The following is a 22,293-nucleotide window of genomic DNA, read 5'->3' as shown; positions in this document are numbered from 1 at the left end:
ATCAATGGTTACTTCTGAAGCTGTCACTCAACCATCCACTCCACCTGAATCAGTGGTTACTTCTGAAGCTGTCACTGAACCATCCACTCCACCTGAATCAATCGTTACTTCAGAACCAGGAACTGAACCACCAACTCCATCTGAATCAGTGATTACTTCAGAACCAATCACTGAACCATCCACTCCACCTGAATCAGTGGTTACTTCTGAAGCTGTCACTGAATCATCCACTCCATCTGAATCAGTGGTTACTTCTGAAGCTGTCACTGAACAATCGACTCCACCAGAATCAATGGTTACTTCAGAACCAGGCACTGAACCATCCACTCCACCTGAATCAATGGTTACTTCAGAACCAATCACTGAACCATCCACTCCATCTGAATCAATGGTTACTTCAGAACCAGGCACTGAACCATCCACTCCACCTGAATCAATGGTTACTTCAGAACCAGGCACTGAACCATCCACTCCATCTGAATCAGTGGTTACATCTGAAGCTGTCACTGAACCATCCACTCCACCTGAATCAATGGTTACTTCAGAACCAGGCACTGAACCATCCACTCCACCTGAATCAATGGTTACTTCAGAACCAATCACTGAACCATCCACTCCATCTGAATCAATGGTTACTTCTGTACCAGTCACTGAACCACCCACTCCATCTGAATCAACGGTTACTTCTAAAGCTGTCACTCAACCATCCACTCCACCTGAATCAGTGGTTACTTCTGAAGCTGTCACTGAACCATCCACTCCACCTGAATCAATCGTTACATCAGAACCAGGCACTGAACCACCAACTCCATCTGAATCAGTGATTACTTCAGAACCAATCACTGAACCATCCACTCCACCTGAATCAGTGGTTACTTCTGAAGCTGTCACTGAATCATCCACTCCATCTGAATCAATGGTTACTTCAGAACCAATCACTGAACCCTCCACTCCATCTGAATCAGTGGTTACTTCTGAAGCTGTCACTGAACCATCCACTCCACCTGAATCAATGGTTACTTCAGAACCAGGCACTGAACCATCCACTCCACCTGAATCAATGGTTACTTCAGAACCAGGCACTGAACCATCCACTCCACCTGAATCAATGGTTACTTCTGTACCAGTCACTGAACCCTCCAGTCCATCTGAATCAGTGGTTACATCTGAAGCTGTCACTGAACCATCCACTCCACCTGAATCAATGGTTACTTCAGAACCAGGCACTGAACCATCAACTCCGCCTGAATCAATGGTTACTTCAGAACCAATCACTGAACCATCCACTCCATCTGAATCAATGGTTACTTCTGTACCAGTCACTGAACCACCCACTCCATCTGAATCAATGGTTACTTCTGAAGCTGTCACTCAACCATCCACTCCACCTGAATCAGTGGTTACTTCTGAAGCTGTCACTGAACCATCCACTCCACCTGAATCAATCGTTACTTCAGAACCAGGCACTGAACCACCAACTCCATCTGAATCAGTGATTACTTCAGAACCAATCACTGAACCATCCACTCCACCTGAATCAGTGGTTACTTCTGAAGCTGTCACTGAATCATCCACTCCATCTGAATCAGTGGTTACTTCTGAAGCTGTCACTGAACCATCCACTCCACCTGAATCAATGGTTACTTCAGAACCAGGCACTGAACCATCCACTCCATCTGAATCAATGGTTACTTCTGTACCAGGCACTGAACCATCCACTCCATCTGAATCAGTGGTTACATCTGAAGCTGTCACTGAACCATCCACTCCACCTGAATCAATGGTTACTTCAGAACCAGGCACTGAACCATCCAGTCCATCTGAATCAATGGTTACTTCTGTACCAGTCACTGAACCACCCACTCCATCTGAATCAATGGTTACTTCTAAAGCTGTCACTCAACCATCCACTCCACCTGAATCAGTGGTTACTTCTGAAGCTGTTACTGAACCATCCACTCCACCTGAATCAATCGTTACTTCAGAACCAGGCACTGAACCACCAACTCCATCTGAATCAGTGATTACTTCAGAACCAATCACTGAACCATCCACTCCACCTGAATCAGTGGTTACTTCTGAAGCTGTCACTGAATCATCCACTCCATCTGAATCAATGGTTACTTCAGAACCAATCACTGAACCATCCACTCCATCTGAATCAATGGTTACTTCTGTACCAGTCACTGAACCACCCACTCCATCTGAATCAATGGTTACTTCTGAAGCTGTCACTCAACCATCCACTCCACCTGAATCAGTGGTTACTTCTGAAGCTGTCACTGAACCATCCACTCCACCTGAATCAATCGTTACTTCAGAACCAGGCACTGAACCACCAACTCCATCTGAATCAGTGATTACTTCAGAACCAATCACTGAACCATCCACTCCACCTGAATCAGTGGTTACTTCTGAAGCTGTCACTGAATCATCCACTCCATCTGAATCAATGGTTACTTCTGAAGCAGTCACTGAACCCTCCACTCCATCTGAATCAGTGGTTACTTCTGAAGCTGTCACTGAACCATCCACTCCACCAGAATCAATGGTTACTTCAGAACCAGGCACTGAACCATCCACTCCACCTGAATCAATGGTTACTTCAGAACCAATCACTGAACCATCCACTCCATCTGAATCAATGGTTACTTCTGTACCAGTGACTGAACCCTCCACTCCATCTGAATCAGTGGTTACTTCTGAAGCTGTCACTGAACCATCCACTCCACCTGAATCAATGGTTACTTCAGAACCAGGCACTGAACCATCCACTCCACCTGATTCAATGGTTACTTCAGAACCAGGCACTGAACCATCCACTCCATCTGAATCAATGGTTACTTCTGTACCAGTCACTGAACCCTCAACTCCATCTGAATCAGTGGTTACTTCTGAAGCTGTCACTGAACCATCCACTCCACCTGAATCAATGGTTACTTCAGAACCAGGCACTGAACCATCCACTCCATCTGAATCAATTGTTACTTCAGAACCAGGCACTGAACCACCAACTCCATCTGAATCAGTGATTACTTCAGAACCAATCACTGAACCATCCACTCCATCTGAATCAGTGGTTACTTCAGAACCAGTCATTGAACCATTTACTCCACCTGAATCAGTGGTTACTTCTGAAGTTGTCACTCAACCATCCACTCCACCTGAATCAATTGTTACTTCTTTACCAGTCAGTGAACCAACAATCGCATCTGAAACACCAGTTGATACTGAACCAGTAACTGAGCCCTCCACTCCATCTGAATTAGTGGTTACTTCTAAATCAGTCACTGAACCATCCACTCCATCTGAATCAGAGTTTACTTCTGAACCAGTGACTGAACCATCCACTCCATCAGAATCAATGGTTACTTCAGAACCATTCACTGAACCACCCACTCCATCTGAATCAATGGTTACTTCTGTACCAGTCACTCAACCATCCACTCCACCTGAATCAGTGGTTACTTCTGAAGCTGTCACTGAATCATCCACTCCATCTGAATCAATGGTTACTTCTGAAGCAGTCACTGAACCAACCACTCTATCTGAATCAATGGTTACTTCTGTACCAGTCACTGAACCCTCCACTCCATCTGAATCAGTGGTTACTTCTGAAGCTGTCACTGAACCATCCACTCCATCTGAATCAATTGTTACTTCTTTACCAGTCAGTGAACCAACAATCGCATCTGAAACACCAGTTGATACTGAACCAGTAACTGAGCCCTCCACTCCATCTGAATCAGAGTTTACTTCTGAACCCGTGACTGAACCATCCACTCCATCAGAATCAATGGTTATTTCAGAACCATTCACTGAACCACCCACTCCATCTGAATTAATGGTTACTTCTGAAGCTGTCGCTCAACCATCCACTCCATCTGAATCAGTGGTTACTTCTGAAGCAGTCACTGAACCATCCACTCCACCTGAATCAATGGTTACTTCTGTACCAGTCAGTGAACCAACAACCACATCTGAAACACCGGTTGAAACTGAACCAGTTACTGAGCAAACCAGTCCATCTGAATCAATGGTTACTTCAGAACCAGTCATTGAACCATCCACTCCACCTGAATCAGTTTTTACTTCTGAAGCTGTCACTGAACCATCCACTCCATCTGAATCAATTGTTACTTCTGAAGCTGTCACTGAACCATCCACTCCACCTGAATCAATGGTTACTTCAGAACCAGGCACTCAACCATCAACTCCATCTGAATCAATGATTACTTCAGAACCAATCACTGAACCATCCACTCCACCTCAATCAATGGTTACTTCTGTACCAGTCAGTGAACCAACAATCGCATCTGAAACACCAGTTGATACTGAACCAGTAAATGAGCCATCCACTCCATCTGAATCAGTGGTTACTTCTAAATCAGTCACCGAGCCATCCAGTCCATTCGAATCAGAGTTTACTTCTGAACCCGTGACTGAACCATCCACTCCATCTGAATCAATGGTTACTTCTGAATTTGTCACTGAACCACCCACTCCATCTGAATCAATGGTTACTTCTGAAGCTGTCACTGAACCACCCACTCCATCTGAATCAATGGTTACTTCAGAACCAATCACTGAACCATCCACTCCACCTGAATCAATGGTTACTTCTGTACCAGTCAGTGAACCAACAACCACATCTGAAACACCGGTTGAAACTGAACCAGTTACTGAGCAAACCAGTCCATCTGAATCAATGGTTACTTCTGAATTTGTCACTGAACCACCCACTCCATCTGAATCAATGGTTACTTCTGAAGCTGTCACTGAACCACCCACTCCATCTGAATCAATGGTTACTTCAGAACCAATCACTGAACCATCCACTCCACCTGAATCAATGGTTACTTCTGTACCAGTCAGTGAACCAACAACCACATCTGAAACACCGGTTGAAACTGAACCAGTTACTGAGCAAACCAGTCCATCTGAATCAATGGTTACTTCAGAACCAGTCATTGAACCATCCACTCCACCTGAATCAGTTTTTACTTCTGAAACTCTCACTGAACCATCCACTCCATCTGAATCAATGGTTACTTCTCTACCAGTCAGTGAACCATCCACTCCATCTGAATCAATGGTTACTTCTGAACCAGGCACTGAACCATCCACTCCACCTGAATCAATGGTTACTTCAGAACCAGGCACTGAACCACCCACTCCATCTGAATCAATGGTTACTTCTGAAGCTGTCACTGAACCATCCACTCCACCTGAATCAATCGTTACTTCAGAACCAGGCACTCAACCACCAACTCCATCTGAATCAATGATTACTTCAGAACCAATCACTGAACCATCCACTCCACCTGAATCAATGGTTACTTCTGTACCAGTCAGTGAACCAACAACCACATCTGAAACACCGGTTGAAACTGAACCAGTTACTGAGCAAACCAGTCCATCTGAATCAATGGTTACTTCAGAACCAGTCATTGAACCATCCACTCCACCTGAATCAGTTTTTACTTCTGAAACTGTCACTGAACCATCCACTCCATCTGAATCAATGGTTACTTCTGTACCAGTCACTGAACCATCCACTCCATCTGAATCAATGGTTACTTCTGTACCAGTCACTGAACCTTCCACTCCATCTGAATCAGTGGTTACTTCTGAAGCAGGCACTGAACCATCCAGTCCATCTGAATCAATTGTTACTTCTGTACCAGTCAGTGAAACAACAACCACATCTGAAACACCAGTTGAAACTGAACCAGTTACTGAGCAAACCAGTCCATCTGAATCAATGGTTACTTCAGAACAAGTCATTGAACCATCCACTCCACCTGAATCAATGGTTTTTCCTGAACCAGTCACTGAACCATCCACTCCATCTTTATCAGTACTTCCACCGAAATTACCAAAGTCTGGGGAGCCTACATCTAAATTGCCACCTCTTGCGATACTAACAGCGGAACCCACAACTGTACCTAAGTCACCAACATCTATAACAGATTTCCTACACCCCTATGAAATAGGACCAGGAAATAAGTCCCCAACACAGTATTCTGTTCTTCCTCAACCTGATCATGATGTTCCACCTGGACCAGTACTTGAGATACATCCTGCTAGTTTCCCTAACATGCTGCCCAAAAAAGGGCACAAGCTACATAGACCATGGGTAAGGCGCAAGTGCTACAGAGGTTAAATGATGGTGATGATAATGAATATGATCAAGTAAATCAATCACCCTCCAAAATCCTAGAAAGCAAAAATGTCTGATTGTGTTGTGTTATAAAAAATAAATTACAATTTACAATAAAATTGTTTTGTTATCCAATGTAAGCGCTTTATCTAACAAAAGTTTTGGAAATGTGAAAGTATAATTCAAAAACACATAACAAACCTTTTTTCCTCTTTCTTTTATTTAAATGTAATTAAATATGGACAAATGGTAGACTACTTAAAATAAAGTATTATCCATATTATTTCAACTCTTTTATAAGTTTTGCTGCTCTGGTTGCTTGATTGAATGATTATTCTTTTAGGGATTATACAACAATTCCTTAACTGACCTATAAAAGGGTCATTATTAGAGTTATTATTGTTTCAGTATTGAAATATCATCAGTCTCTTAATTACTGTATAGGCAACTTATCAAAAATACAAATAATTGAATTAATTATGAGGTTTAAAAATTATTTTTTATACTAATTATTTGGTCAGTATGCAGTCTGCATGGTCAGTGTTTATGGTCAATATTTATCAGCCTTTAGCGTGTCAGTGTGGTGTCACCCATTATGACCCTATGCAAAGAATCTGCATATGGCAAAAAATAAATAAATACAAAACTTATATGTATTAACAATTGTATGTGAAAAAAGATGATCAAATGATAACCGTTAAAACGTCTTAATGCATTCTTAATCATCCAGGAAAGTAAATCTCCAAAAGTTGATTCTGTTCATCTGGACGTAGCGTTTTGTGGGAGAAACGTTTCGTCACTCATCCAAGTGACTTCTTCAGTCTCAGCTGACTGCAGGTTTCCCCAATCTTATAAACAGTACATTTGCATAATGACTGAAACCAGCCCACTGAGGAACAATTCACGGATCACATTGACTCAGTGGACCGACACATCAAATTCACCAGGGAGGATATGAAAAGTGGCAGGTTAGCCTTCTTAGACTGTGAGATTTCCATCAGTAATGGGGGACATCTAAAAGCTGACATGTACCCTAAACCTACGCATACGGATCAGTATCTAAGGTTTGACTATCATCATCCACTGGAGCACAAACTGGGTGTTATTAGGACGCTACAACACAGAGCGAACACCATCCCCACTGACACAGCGGCCAGGGAGGCAGAAGAACAGCACATCAAGAAGGCCCTGAGTAAATGTGGTTATCCCAACTGGACTTTTGTCAAAGCTGGGAAGGCACCTAAAGAACGATCCAGCCGATCCAGGAGAGAAGAACAACCAAATTTTTTCTAAACACCGGGTCTCTGTGGCTTTTAAACCCCAAAACACGCTGCGCCAAAAATTGGTCCACCCCAAGGATCGGGTCCCCCGATACAAACAGAGTAACATAGTGTACGCTGTTAAGTGCCAGGAGGATTGCCAGGATTTATACATCGGGGAAAACAAACAACCTCTGGCGAAGCGGATGACACAACACAGAAGAGCTACCTCGTCAGGCCAGGACTCTGCAGTCTATTTACACCTACAGGCCAGTGGACACTCTTTCAATGATGAGGATGTGCACATCCTGGACAGGGAGGAACGCTGGAGTCAAGGAGGCCATTTACATGAAAAGGGAAAGACCATCTCTGAATAGAGGAGAGGGCCTAAGGGCACATCTTTCGCCATCTTACGATGCTGTGATTGCAGCCATTCCCCAACTCTCTGTGAATGGTACGCATGGCCATTGATCAGTGGTCTTTGATCAGTGGGTTTTGGTCAGTGGTTGTTGATCAATGGTCATGAGAATTTGCATAATTAAGATTAAGGAACTGACCTCCCAGCCCATTGTTCCTTCAGTGGGCTGGTTTCAGTCATTATGCAAATGTACTGTTTATAAGATTTGGGGAAACCTGCAGTCAGCTGAGACTGAAGAAGTCACTTGGATGAGTGACGAAACGTTTCTCCCACAAATCGCTACGTCCAGATGAACAGAATCAACTTTTGGAGATAACCATTAACAACATATAATCACTGGCCACTTTTGAGGTCAAACTGTTTTGCTAACATAACTAAGTAATGAGTCATATTCAGACATGCAGACAATAATGGGGACAAAATGTGATTTAAGTGACTTTGAACATTGGTGCGTTACAGGCTGGTCTGAGTAATTCTGAATCTGCTGATCTGCTGGGATTTTCCCACTCAGCCATCACTCATGGGTTTAAAGAGAATGGTGTGAGAAAGGTAAAATATCCATGACGTTGCAATTTGCATGGGCTTACCAAAATTGGACAATAGAAGACTGGAAAAACATTGCCTGTTCTAATGAGTCTCAATTTCTGTTGTGATGTTGTGTCCTTGTCTTCGCGTTACAGCCTACCTAAGGTTGTCACCCATTTCTATCACTTTATGACCACAGCAGACACATATTCTGATGGATAACACCCCATTTCACAATCATCTCAAAGTGGTGTCTTTAATATAACAACTGTACTCAAAATAAATAAATAAATGAATATATGAATACATAAAAATAAATAAATAAAACACAGTCCCCAATTTAATACAGCACCTTTGGACCTTTGGAGGTCGCAGTGGTTGTGGATGGGGGCTTCACATGTGCAGCTGACAAATCTGTAGCAACTGTGTCACACTATTATGTCAATATGGACCAAAATCTCTGACGAATATTTCCAGCACCTTGTTGAATCTATATGAATTAAGGCAATTCTGAAGGTGAAAGGGTCTCCAACCTGGTATTAGCCAGTACCTAATAAAGTGGATAGTGAGTGTATACAGTATGTTCACAAAAAGCCCTGTTAGGTTTTCATATGGGATACTTATTAATCTACAATTAAATCGACAAATATGCCCACAAACTTATTTTTGTCACATGGCGACTGGCACACAGGTGTGTCCCTGAGGCCCTCTAGTGGATCTTTTGGGAACTGCCTAAGCACAAATAAACGGGGGCTACATGTAATATAGCCTATTAGGAAAACTCAGCGTATTGTATTATAACTATTTATTGACTTACCTACTACGTAACGACTAATATCCGAGTGGGTAATATGTTTTAATACTATATTTCTTGCACACTGGCCTGGCAGGTTAGTGTGCTTATTACCTGTATTTCCTGGTTTGCTCTTGCATAATTAATCAGACGAACACGGATGGAGTCACATTTCGTCAGGTTGTAACTCGCTGGATTCCCAGCATGCGACTCCGGCACGCTGGTCGTCTGCTGGCTGTTTGCTGTGTCAAGAAAAGAAAAACCCGAACTTCCTTGTATCGACTCACTACTCAAACAGAGAAAGCTTCGCATCAGCCGCGACAGCTGCCGACAACCCTGTTGTGTCTTCACGGCAAACCCGAGAGGGATAAAAGACGCATTTGGCACATTTTAATACACCGGTAAGTTTCTTTCTGTGAACTTGTGAAAAAGTGAAAACGGAAAACTAAACTAAACCTCTGTGTTCTCATCTTTTCCGCACCGGCAGATATACATTTCCAACAGGAATGCCAAACGTGTGGTAGAAGTGCTGCTTTTCTTTGTTTTACCTCAAATTGTAAAGTAACTTTTTTTTGAGATTCACCCAGCTGTAAATTTAGTGTCATAATATGACGAAGTCATTCAAAAACAACAGTAACAAAACACAGGATTAGTGTAAGAACATCTTTAATAAGAACACAAAAAGTAGTTCGAATACAAATAAAGTCAGTCTGAGATAAAGGGAAATGTAAGGTTAAAGTGTTAATAGTTTAAAAAACGATCACAACCGAAATTCACCTCATTAGCACAAAATATTTACAGGAATAAGAGAAGAAGCTAAACAGTTTGTTAACTGTTAATTGCCTACAATAAAGGAAATGTTTACTGTTGTTTAAATCATTATATTATATGATATTATGTTATAATATATTATGCTTTTAATCCATAACTGTAGTAAATAGTTACACATTAAATTTAGCTATACTGAACTTTCTTACAGCAACTTCTAAGCTCTGCTTTCATCGATACTCAGTTATGACACTGATATTGTACTGAATTTATTACTGATGCCCAAATAATAATAATGCTAATGTTTAACTGGTTCACACATTTTGCTGATTGTGTGTATTTACAGGGCTCCGGTTTCTGTTGATCAATGAGCTGACTAATCTGTTTTCCAAATAGGTGTGACATGAGTGGGCTTCACCCACTGAGAAGAGATGAATACTGATGTTTTACTCTGCCCAGCTGTGCAGACGTGGAGTAAAACCCTCATTTCAGAGCCACACCGCCACACACACTGCCACACATCTGCATGGGTCTCTCCTTCACTGCTCCCACTTCACGACTCTTGCCGTCCTTTCTGTGAGACCATGTACCCAGGTGAACTTGACCCGAACACGGACCCGCAGCTCTTGGAGTCCAAGTTGGACTTCTTCCACAAGCTGGGCTACTCCACGGCTCAGGTACAGGCTGTTCAGCAGAAGTTCGGCCCCAACATGGACACGGATAAAGTGCTGGGGGAGCTGGTTCGGATCGGGCCTGTTCAGGAGGCCAATCAGGGGCCGGTGACCACAATGTCGGTGCTGGTGTCCAGAGGAGAAACCCAGCCATCGGGCCCTACACTGCTGCTGCCTGTAGCTGGTACTTCTCCTCAGAGCAAAGAGGAGACTGGCGAGGAAGGAAAGACTTTGAGACCCGTCGTTATAGACGGCAGCAATGTGGCCATGAGGTGAGCAAACTAATCAGTAGCTAGACTGATACTGAGTGATTGATTATGATATCGGTTAAAGCTCATGAATATGCCACCCAAGTCCATTTTCTAACAGAAATCTCCCAAATCCACTGTTTAAAGCTCCTGCGTGCTCCACCGATCATCTGATTGATCCAAAATTGAAAACAGAATCATTATTGTGTCTCATGACTTGTAAATAATGTTTTTTATGCAGTATTGTCCAAAATTCACAGGTTAAATGTCAGAGAATTTCTATTTCTGCATTATGGAGTTTCTATCTATCAGAGCTGCAGTGATTATATGATAAGGCAATAATACTTTCAGTTGGTTTTCACTCAAAAAGCAGATGAATGAGCTGCTCTTGTCTGTTTTGAATAATGTAGAACCACAACGATTAATCAGTTAATCAAAGTTTAATATGCAAATAACTGTTTATGCTAAATGAGCTATTTCATCTTCATACTTGAGAATACTTAGTGCCTCTGTTTATGATCCTAAGCTGTATTTTGGGGGTTGAACTGAGGAAAATTAGATATAACAGGCATTTACTAAATTTTCTGTCATTTTACAGAGAAATCCGTTAATTATCTTAGAAAATAGTCTGTAGATTTATTTCTAATGAATATAATAATACATTTCTGCCCTAACAAAACCCTTTTTTCTGCTGTAAATAGGATAGATAACTTATGTTTTCAGTCAAAGAAAGTAGATTGGTTAATTTTTGGTTTTATCGTGATTCTCACAGCAGCTACACAAGCTATTTTCAATCTTAGTGCGGCTTTGAGGTTACCAGGCATAAAGTCCTTGACATTTAACTACACCACAACTCCCCCACTGATTTAATTCAGTTTTTTTAAGAGATCCAATTCCTTCTAATTGTATGACAATCAGCTAAAATCAGGTCATTGTGACAGTCAGCTTCCATCTGCAGTTTCATTCACAGTTTCAGTTAGGAGTAGGAGTTGACTGAGTGGGAGGTTGTCTGGTGACAGCCTGTGCGCAGGGGTCCAGCAGCGTTAGATGCTTCATTTACCTTTCAGCACGTTTAAACCCAGAACAAAAGCAGCTTTTTAAACACAAATAGGTTAAATTATGCTCTTCAGGTGGTGTCATATCTCTTTATCTCTTTTTTTCTGGTTTGGTTTTTTAATCAAAATGTGGAAACGGCGTGGATTTTAGAGTAGAATAGAATAGAATAGAATAATCATTTAATTGTCCCACAAGGGGAAATTTGGTTGTAACAGCAGCAAGAAAAACACATATACAAACAAACTGTACACAGGACACAGAACATATTTACAAAGATTATTTATAAATGAATTGTTATTTTCTCAACTGTAAGGGTAATAAATCATTGTTATAACTAATAGATGCCTCTATGAGGATGGCAAATAATTGTTAAAACCTGATACAAGATTATAAAGTCAAATGTTAACAAGCTGGTGTAAAAAGCATTTGTTAACATGGCTGTTAAACTCATTTTACATTGTGTGCCAAATACAGCCCACTTTAATCTTAAGTGCGTCAGACCAGTGAATGATGAATATTTTTTTCTTTTTTGTTTTGTTTTGATGTTTTTGCTGTGAACCCACCGTAAAATTTTTTTTTTTTTTTTTTTTTTTTTTTTTTTTACAGTAGATAGTGAAAAAACAAGATCTATGTGGTGGGTCTTTATCAGTGGGGAAAATGAAATATGTGAAACGTACATAATACGAAAATGCAATTGTAAAAAGTGTAAAATTTATGTCCTCTTTCACATTTTCTGAAAGTTGTGCAGTGATTGGAGTCTTTGGAAAATGTAAAAAGTTTTGTGAAATTCTGGCCCCAGGGCCTTAATTTGACACCCCTGATTTAGAGCAATGCTTAAATCTCTCTCTTTTTTTTATTACGAGCCAAGCTTTCCTTTCTCGTGTCATGTTTCTGTGACTGATTAGTCAGTTCTTGGGACTGCAGTAGCCCGAGTAACAAAATTTTTTGCAGATTTTCCAAGTTGTTTTCCAACTTGGTGGACACTGGCAGAGAGATTTGTCAGTTTTCCCTGCCAGGAACAAACCCAACATTCCAACATGTTCTCAGAAATATCTACAAAAACTGGTTTCTACCAATACCACAAAATTTCTGATTAGCAAATATGTGAGTTCCAATTTGAACTAAATGCTGACATTAGCATGCTAATATGCTAATGGTTTTATGAACTGTGTGCTGCATTTTATTAGATTTAAAACGAGCTGTTAAGCCCATGAGGTCAACAGTTTCACTGAAGTCATAGAGTGAGTGAGTTGTACGGTATTTTTCTCACAGACTTTTCTCATAGCGTTCTTTGTAAATAATGATAATACTGCCCCATAGTGTTTACTGTGTCAACATTAGCACCAAATCCAGCATACAGGGAAACTGTAATACTGTTAGACATTTGATTCAAAACCAATATTCTTCGTCGTTTCGTATCGTTAAAAGTCTTGAACTTTATCAGATACATTTCTAAAATTATTTCATTTTATTTCAACTATTCCAACAGTCATTCCAATATAAGTTGCTAATCATAATATTAAATATTTTATATCATAAATTATGTATATACTATTTTAGGTTGAAGATTTAAATACAATTTCAGTGATTAGGCCCATCAGAGATTATACTACACACTCACTGTGTGTTTTGTACTTGCGTTGTACATCAACTGAGGAATTTTTTTTTTCTTTTTACTCAGAACACAATAAACCAGTTCTGTAAACTGCAGCTTCCAAGACTGCTGCCTTTTCCCAAGTAAATTACCTAAAAGCATGCAGGTACTGATCTCTAATTACTGACTGTGATTTGGGAAGTTTAGTTGTGCTAAGCATTTTTTTTATTATACACCGAAGCGTCAGAAAGGGTGAGAGAATTAGGGTATAAATCTGTTTTAGCACAGTATACACCCCATCTGTCATTTGCCTTTCCCAGCCTGGCATACAGGTTCAGGCATGCAGCTTCTTGAGTATGCAAATCAGATCGTACTTATAATAACGCTCTCTTTTTTAAGACGAATGTCTCTGGAGCAGGTCCAACAGCATTTCTTCAATGTCATTCAGAAATTCCCCAAGGACTTAAATCACTTACATCGTCATAGTCTATGTGACGATGTAAGTGTCACATAGACTGTGACACTTAGACTGTGTCACATAGACTATGACACCTTTTGTTTAGAAACAGCTATTCTGGCAAGTTGATGATAGAAGTGTTGCGAAGCAAAACAACCAACTTTGTTTAAGCCACACGATTGCCAGATGTTTTTTTTTAATAGCTGTGAACATCCATCAAGCCACTAAAAACCTGTCTTGGGTTAGGGCGGGGTTGTGTTTTTTTAAAAGGCAAATTTTTACCTTTCAAATAAGGTCTCGCTTTTAGCTTTACAGTTTTTTAAGCTTTTCTTTGAGTATTGTAAATATTTAAATAAGTGAAAATTTTATAAAACTGCTGGATAACAACTTACCTTTAACCTTAGATAATGAGAAAGTGGATGATAAGAGCCAGCTAGAAACAAACTAAGTCAAAAGAAAAAGTTTTTCATATGACTCTGTGCCGTCCTGTGAAAAACTGAGTACACCCTTACTACAGATCACCTCTATAAAAGTTTTTGCAGTTTGCTTGCCTGAAACATTCAGTTGTGTCAACACAATACCACAATCTACCCAAGAGTGGACGTCCCCAAAAATTCACCTGATAGAAACTGCTACTTTCTACAGGCATCAATTAGCATGGTAATTGTAAATGGTGCCACATTAACGAATGTCTTGTACAGGCATCGGTAACTGTCATGTAACTGTCATGTAACTGTCATGAAACTGTCATTACGTTCATCACAGTACAATTAGAAGAAGGGTTGCCAAAGCAAAGACTATTCCTTCTCTAAAAAAACAAGCAAATAAAAATCAAACTTGGCCAAAACAAGACATTGCCTATCAACACTTTGTGCTGATAGGCACAGGAGGGGTGATGATTTGGGCTTCTTTGCATAGTTTTCTAGAGACAAATGTGAGGCAATCTGTCCAACAGCTGAAGCAGTACTCAGTGGTTAGTACAGTTTCTTCACAGCAGTCTTAGAAGTCATAGTCAAGTAGGGCAAGTCATAACAGATACAAATCATTCTCGGGGAAATCCCTCGCATAAACACTAACACTAGTAATTCAGTCGTTTACCTCGTTACCGCCAACTCGGTGCCAATGCTGGCACGGAGCCAATTCTGCCTCATGCTTTTTCCAAGCCAGTTCACATTTCTGCAGAATAGAGGAAAAATAATTGTGATATAACAGATGATGGGGTAGTTTTGAAGGAAAATCATAGTGGGCAGAATCAATCCGTCAATCATTCGTGAATTTCTTAAGGTAGTTCTTTCCATGGTCATTGTTTCCTTTATTGGTACTACCACAAATCAAATAAAGTGGAACCACATCTAGATTATGAAAGGGATATATAAGCATCGATTTTTCTTTCATGGTACTGTTCCAGTGACAGCTTTTTTTGCACTGTGGAACTAGTTATGGATCAGATGTCAGTGTGTCACTGACCACTTTTTTTAAGCAAACCTTTTGGGTCGTATTGACATGATAGCATCACATTGTTACTGCACATCCATGACGTCCATCTCCTGTTCCACCACATCCCAAAGGTGCTCGACTGGATTGAGTTTTAAATGATTTGAGGTTTGTGACATGGAGTGTTTTCAAAAGATGGGAACATCGTGTTCACAAAGAGATGAACGTGCTTAAATGATGCTAAATTGGTACTAAGCGGAAATATTCCCCACATCATTACACCACCATCACCAGCCTCAACTGTCGATTAATGGAAGGACAATTCTATGCTTTCATGCTGTTCATGTCAAATTCTGACACTGAGACTCATCAAATCAGGCTTTGTGTTTCTAGTCTTTTATTGACCGATTTTGGTGAGTCCAAGTGAGGAGGGCGGCTACTTTCTGGATAGTTTCTCTTTTTGGACCGTTCTCTGTAAACTCTAGAGATGATTGGTTTCAGTAGATCAACAGCTGATACTGAAACGTGGCCAACCAGGTCACTTAAACCACCTTCTTCATTTTAAAGACTTATTTTTAACTATAGCAAGTCATCTTGATCATGTGCATGTGCTTAAAAGTATTGAGTTACTTCCATTCATTAGATATTTGCGTTAGGGAGCAGTTGTAAAGTGGCTAGTAAGAATAGTCCACGCACTTGTGCCTAAATTATGGTCAACCTGTTGGAGACAAAGAGCTTTGTTCTATTGTAATCTTTAACATCAATGTAAATAAGGTGCACTGATAAGAGCTATGATGCCGAGTGAACATCAAAGAGTGCCATTATAAACACCATAACTCTTGTTCTAAAGTGGGTCAGGAACGTTTCCCTCCAGCTGTTAGTGTGTGGGCATGTGTTCTGGTTTCTTATTCATTTTTCCTGGTTTTCATTTAGCCATGGCAACAAGGAAGTTTTCTCTTGTCTGGGAATCCAGTTGGCTGTGAACTTCTTCCTGGACAGAGGCCACACTGAAATCACTGTGTTTGTTCCCTCATGGAGGAAGGAGCAGCCCAGGCCGGATGTTCCCATCACAGGTACAACACTGGGAATTCACGTGCTTTGTTTTGTTTCTCTACTTCCTTCTTTGCCCGACTGTGAAACCTGCACAGAAACCTGAAAGTTGTGGTACAATTTCCATGACAGAACTAGTGAAAATATATATTAAGCTGAGAGAAAGTTGACGCCTTTGATGTTTTTTAAGCAAAAATTTCCCAGAATGTCCCAGCACGTGTTTTAAGCTTTTGATGGGGATTTTAAAAAGACATTTACATTTTTTTTCCCGAATTGCCTGCTATGAAGCTTTTAATGGCAGTTAAAGCAAGAACTCTCAATGTAATCGAGTAGATTACTAGTAGATTTGAAACTAAATGGTAATATAAAAAAGCAGAACAATAAATAATTTGAGAAATTATTTGTAAGTAGTGAACTTAAAACCCAGGCATGTAACTGGCAGGACATTGTTTGACAGAATCAGCTGCTGATTCTCAGTTTACTGTAAAACTCAAAAGGGGAAACTCCACAGACAGTTTTTCCCCCATGCATAAAGCTTATCTGCAGCATGTGCTGCAAAAAAAAATTTTTTCTAATTTTTTTTGTCTTGCTTTTGTGATACCAAATGATAATCATCATTTCAGTTAGCCTGTGGTGACCTATATTTGGAAGTGACTGCTGATAATGTAGTTAAATAGATAGCTCATGCAGATAAACGGTTTTGTGTTAGGGTGTAATTTCAAGTCTGCAGTTATTATTCAAGATGTTTAAACCTGCCTCCTGGGAAAAAACACAAACTAATATGCAGTCGGGACTTGCTTTATTATAGCTGAATGAGTTAAATAAAGATCTGAATGGGCATTTAGTGATGACCCTGAGCTTAATTTGCGGCTCCTCTCGGCTCCACAAAGATTAAGCTCTTTGTTTTGTTCCTCTAGCCACTCCTTTAGGGTTAAACTGTGCTCCTTCTGCAATTTTTCTAATTATGGAGTTCCACAGGGCTCTGTCCTGGGATGAATTCTATTCACATTATACATGCTTCCCTTGGAAGGCAAGGCATAGCATACAGTGTCATCACTATGCAGATGATACCCAGCTTAATCTATCCATGAAGCCAAATGACACACAGCAGTTAGCTGAACTATAGGAATGTCTTATAGACATAAAGCTGGATGACTTTTAATTTCCTGATTCTAAAACTGAGTTATTGTACTCGGCCCTGAAGATTTTAGAAAAATAGTGTCTAACCAGATATTTACTTTGATGGTCATTTTGACTATGTCCTTGTGAGCACATTAAAAATATGTATGATTGCTGTCTTGCACTTCTTTAACCTCCTAAGACCCAAACTCTTCCACGACATGCATTTTTAATTTCTCTTTGATATTTGGGCATATTGGGGCTCGATCAATGTAAAAACAAAGAATTACCAGGTTTTTTTTTTTACCTTATAATGTCCTCGTAAGTGGATATCAGGCCCATGTAGAGCAAAATTGAGTACCCAAAATGTGGTCCTAGGAGGTTAAGACAGGATGTTTGTAAAATTAGAAATATGCTGAAAACTAGTTTGTTCACTTATTCTAGGCTTGACTATTGTAAGTCATTATTATCAGGTTGTCCTCAAAGCTCCTTGGAAAGCCTTCAGTTGATTCAGCGAGTATACTGACAAGGACTGGGAAGTGAGATCATGTTTATCCCATATTGGCTTCCCTTCAATGGCTCCCTGTTAAATCCACAGAAAAAATTCAGAATCTTTCTCCTCATATTCAAAGTCTTGAATAATCAGTCACTGGCTTTATTGTAGTGGCTCATCATTTCTCTGACTTAATGTTTGGCATCCAGATCAGCAAATTCTGCGTGAGCTGGAGAGGAAAAGGATTCTGGTGTTCACACCGTCGCGGCGCTATGCAGGCAAACGGGTGGTCTGTAATGACGACTGCTACATTGTCAAGCACGCCTTCGAGTCTGACGGCATCATCGTGTCCAACGACATGTACCGTGACCTTCAGGGAGAGAAGCCGGAGTGGAAGCGCTTCATCGAAGAGAGGTTGCTCATGTACTCCTTTGTTAATAACAAGTGAGTTTTGCGTTCCTGATACACAAGATCCCTACCAGCTAGTAACCTGAATTAACCAATGAGTGATGGTGTTTGCATTTCACCCCGATGCAGGTTTATGCCCCCCGATGATCCCCTCGGTCGACATGGACCAACCCTGGAGAACTTCCTGCGGAGGGTTCCAAAGACTCAGAAAAAACAGCCGTGTCCTTATGGTGAGAGAGCTTTTTTAAGACATGTAGCGCCATCAGGGGTCACAGTACAGCAAACATGGATCCAAAATACACAGTCAGGGTTAAAAAGAGAGATCTTGATGGTTTCAGCCCTCACAGATTTCAGAATCCAGTATTAAGGAGGCGACACTAAGACAAGTTAAACTTCACAGTGCTTGAGACAACCTACCTGCCAAGTATAGTGGTGCAGTTTTAATTTCAAAGAATGCCCAATGTTGATCAGATTTAGTGTATTTTGTTGCACTTTGTGTAAAATTGATAAAGAAAAAACTATTTTAAGCAGTATTTTAGAAAAATTCCTTACTTTAACAAGATTATGTGCAGACTACTATACATATAGGGCTGTTATTTGACTGTTGCCTAGCCGAGACATTTCTCTGCATGAAAAAAGAAATACTGCTTTGGTGGAGTTATAAAGCCTGCTGTTTATTCATTTTCCAGGGAAGAAATGTACTTATGGAATCAAATGTAAATTCCACCATCCCGAGCGAGCCAAACAGTCCAATCGTGCTCTTGCAGACGAGCTTCGAGAGAGTGCTAAGCAGCCTACTCCTTCTCAGAAACAATCTTCAGCTTGCTCCAGTCCTGTGCCTGGACTCAGCCTCCTGTTGGTGGAGGATATGGCGAAGAAACTGACTCTGGGAAACGAGAGCAGCTCCTTAAAAAAAGCTCATAAAAATGAAAAGGTAGCTCAGGTGAAGGCAAGTCACTGCTCCAGCAAGAAGGCCTCATTAAAGAAGGAGAAGTCCAGCAAACACGCGTCGTCTGATCACAACTCGGTGCAGCACAGCCGCTCTCAGGAGCAGCTGGACTCTGGTTTAGGCTCCATAGACAGCCAGCCGGTGGAAGCTCCTCGGAGTCTGAGTGATCACCAGTTTGGGCTACCGTACAGCAGCAGCCAGCAGTACTGCCCTCCAAAAAGTTCCCCGTGCAGCTGCTGCTCACATGGCACTGCCTCTTGTGGGAGTGCGCCGGCTTTCCCAACTCACAACATCGGGCCAGTGAGCAGCCACAGCGCTGATATGATGCCCTACAGTCTGCCCCACTATCCGAACTATTGCGCTTACCCACTTAGCATGAATCCATACAGCCAACTGACAAATTTCCAGCGCAGCCAAACCCACAGCTTCCAGAGGCCACAATGGTCCGATCCATTCTGCGGTCAACCGGCGGTGGTCCGCAGCCTCCCGGGAGATCCCTCACACTGGGAGCCTCCTCCAATGAAGCAACCAGGTCCCAGCAGGGAGGAGAGAGAGGTTATACGGAAAAAGCTCCTCGCTATCTTCAGCGCCCAGCTGGTGGATACAGCCATGGACATGTTCCCTCAGATGATGGATCCACAGATGCTCGTGGTCGAAATCCTCAAGTTGCAGAGTCAGCTGAGATGAGACGAATCCAGTCCGAGAACTCGTCTTTCAGTGGAAAGACTGAAGGTTAACATGAGTTTGTGTGTTTTGTATTGTGGTATCCACCTTGATTAAAAACTATTTGAATTCTTTGGAGTTGCCTCGCTGCAGTCTCACGTTAGAGGCAGGATGCAGTTGATACAAATTGTATCTTTATTTAGAAATTTTAGCAAACATGTGGCTTTTAATGCTACTTAATTGGATTAACTGACACTCTTGAGGTCTACCTTTCATAGATACACTTATATAGTCAGATTCAGTCACCAGTGTGTTGTGTGGATGAGGAACACGTTCTCGATATTGATGTCTTTTTGGAAGAACCTGACGTCTGAGAATGACCAACAAGCTCGGAAATGACTGCGAAGGTCGCCTTGTGTGTGTCTCAACAGTATTTAAGAACCGGCTGTGCTGTGCTGAGCTGCGTACTGAAATACCTTTTTGTGTCATATTGGCACTATGCATCTATTGTTTCTAAGACATCACTGTGCAGTGTTGTCAATCAACGTGTCAGGATAAAATATTATGGCTGCATTCTCACATACACTCCCTGCAAATGGTAGTTGATCTCAATTGTCAGAGTTGTTTTTGACATGGTCTTTGAGCCAGAGTTTCTCTGTTTCTGGACTTAATAGTTTTTATTATGTGTGGAATATTGCATGTGATTCCTAGTTTCATAATTATATTTACATCATGTATAAAGTATGCATCGGTTAGCGTTCAGTTTTTAGTTATCCTAGAGTTTTTCTGCTCCAGGCTGTTAAGTCATCCTAGGTTCTTTATCTATTGTCCCAGTGTTTGTTGCCCCCCTTCTGTCTCCTTAGTTGGTCATGTCCGTATCTGCAGTGTGGTTTTGTTTTTGTGGTTAGAGTTTTATTTTTTGTATTTCCTTTGAGCGTCCAAGTACGGGAATAAAGCTGCTTTATAGTTAATTCTGTCTGTCACCATGTGCTGCACCTGGGCCCTGCCTAACCTGCCATATAGCCGATTATGACAGTTTTATAGTCCCAGAAATTGGATTCTGTTTGCCTGGATGAAGCGTTTTCAGTGGAAGAAGCTGAGCTGCATCCAGATGAACTGATTCAAGTCTGTACTTGGATTGCTGCAAGTTTTATGATGGTTAATGTTCTCAGTTTAGATTATTTAATGTGTTTTTTGTGATATCAAGCTAACTGGAATTTAAAACACACCTCGAGTAAAACAGTAAAACGGTTATATTTATTCCACTTTATTTTACTACATATATTCTGTTCTTTTTATGCTGATACAATGAAAGTTGTTGAAATAAAAATAAACAATTAGCAGTCGAGCTGTTTACATTGTGCTTTATTTACATGCATTTTAAAGACTTGATATATATACACCACTCACTTACCCAATGTGTTTGTAATAATATGGTGAATAACTGTGATAAAGTGGCAAACTTCACAAATACAGTAGCTCTGCAGAAATTCCATTAATCCATTAAGTACTAACGTTTGGAGTCCAACCAGAACTACAAAGATCTAAAACATAAATTATTTCACCTCTAGCTGCTGCAAAACAGTAATTTACTTGCAAAATGACATGGGTACAATCAGATGACAATCAGCTGAGTTAGGTCCCTGAGTTGAACTGTAACTGTTGGGAGACAGGTTGGCTCCCACCAACCAACATGTGCAACTGCATTGCAATCGAAACTGGCTGTCCATTGAAGAAGTTGGCGCTTCTGAGTGAGCAGTTCGTTGGCGCTGCTACTTTTTACCAAATTGGGAAGAAAAACCAGGATAAAAATGCAGATTTTTCCTATTTTTACTCTCAAGTTGCCCATCAGAGGTATATATGTCTAAAAATCTGTGTTCATGATCATTTAGATAATGATAGTTCTTGCTTCTTTAAAGAAGTGGTTTAGTTCAGTTTGGTTTTAATTAGATGAGGTCACCAGGAGGTGAATGCAAGCCAATTTAAGGTTCTTAAAAGTGATGTAAATCAACTGCGTGTGAGAGGCTTGTCAGCACAGGTAAATACCCTTAAACACACCCTGTCGAGTTTTGGAACACCTTAAATTTTACAAGTAGAATCTCACTATAGAAACACAAACATCTAGAACCACAGTGCATTTAGAAAGTCTTTAGACCCCTTCACTGTTCCCATCATTGTACACTCTGTAACCTGTTATAAAGTGAAAAAAACATGCTTTTATATTC

The 22,293-nt window shown here is 40.8% G+C and overlaps 1 protein-coding gene across 1 annotated transcript; it reads left to right on the top strand.

Moving 5' to 3' along the window:
- Positions 1 to 9,346: 9,346 nt before the first annotated feature.
- On the top strand, positions 9,347 to 21,408 carry zc3h12ab (zinc finger CCCH-type containing 12Ab). The gene is made up of 6 exons (XM_085262024.1): positions 9,347 to 9,559; positions 10,323 to 10,869; positions 16,320 to 16,459; positions 18,258 to 18,492; positions 18,586 to 18,686; positions 19,146 to 21,408. Exons 2-6 carry the CDS (start codon positions 10,358 to 10,360, stop codon positions 20,090 to 20,092), a joined length of 1,935 nt encoding a protein of 644 aa, XP_085118150.1. The 5' UTR covers positions 9,347 to 9,559; positions 10,323 to 10,357; the 3' UTR covers positions 20,093 to 21,408.
- Positions 21,409 to 22,293: the final 885 nt, after the last annotated feature.

Source organism: Mchenga conophoros, linkage group LG22, assembly GCF_057382185.1.
Source record: "Mchenga conophoros isolate Kocher_MC1m ecotype Shallow Benthic linkage group LG22, M_conophoros_male_GT1.1, whole genome shotgun sequence".
Taxonomy (NCBI): domain Eukaryota; kingdom Metazoa; phylum Chordata; class Actinopteri; order Cichliformes; family Cichlidae; genus Mchenga; species Mchenga conophoros.
Note: the sequence above shows the minus strand (reverse complement) of the source record. Positions and strands in the feature narration are given on the sequence as shown.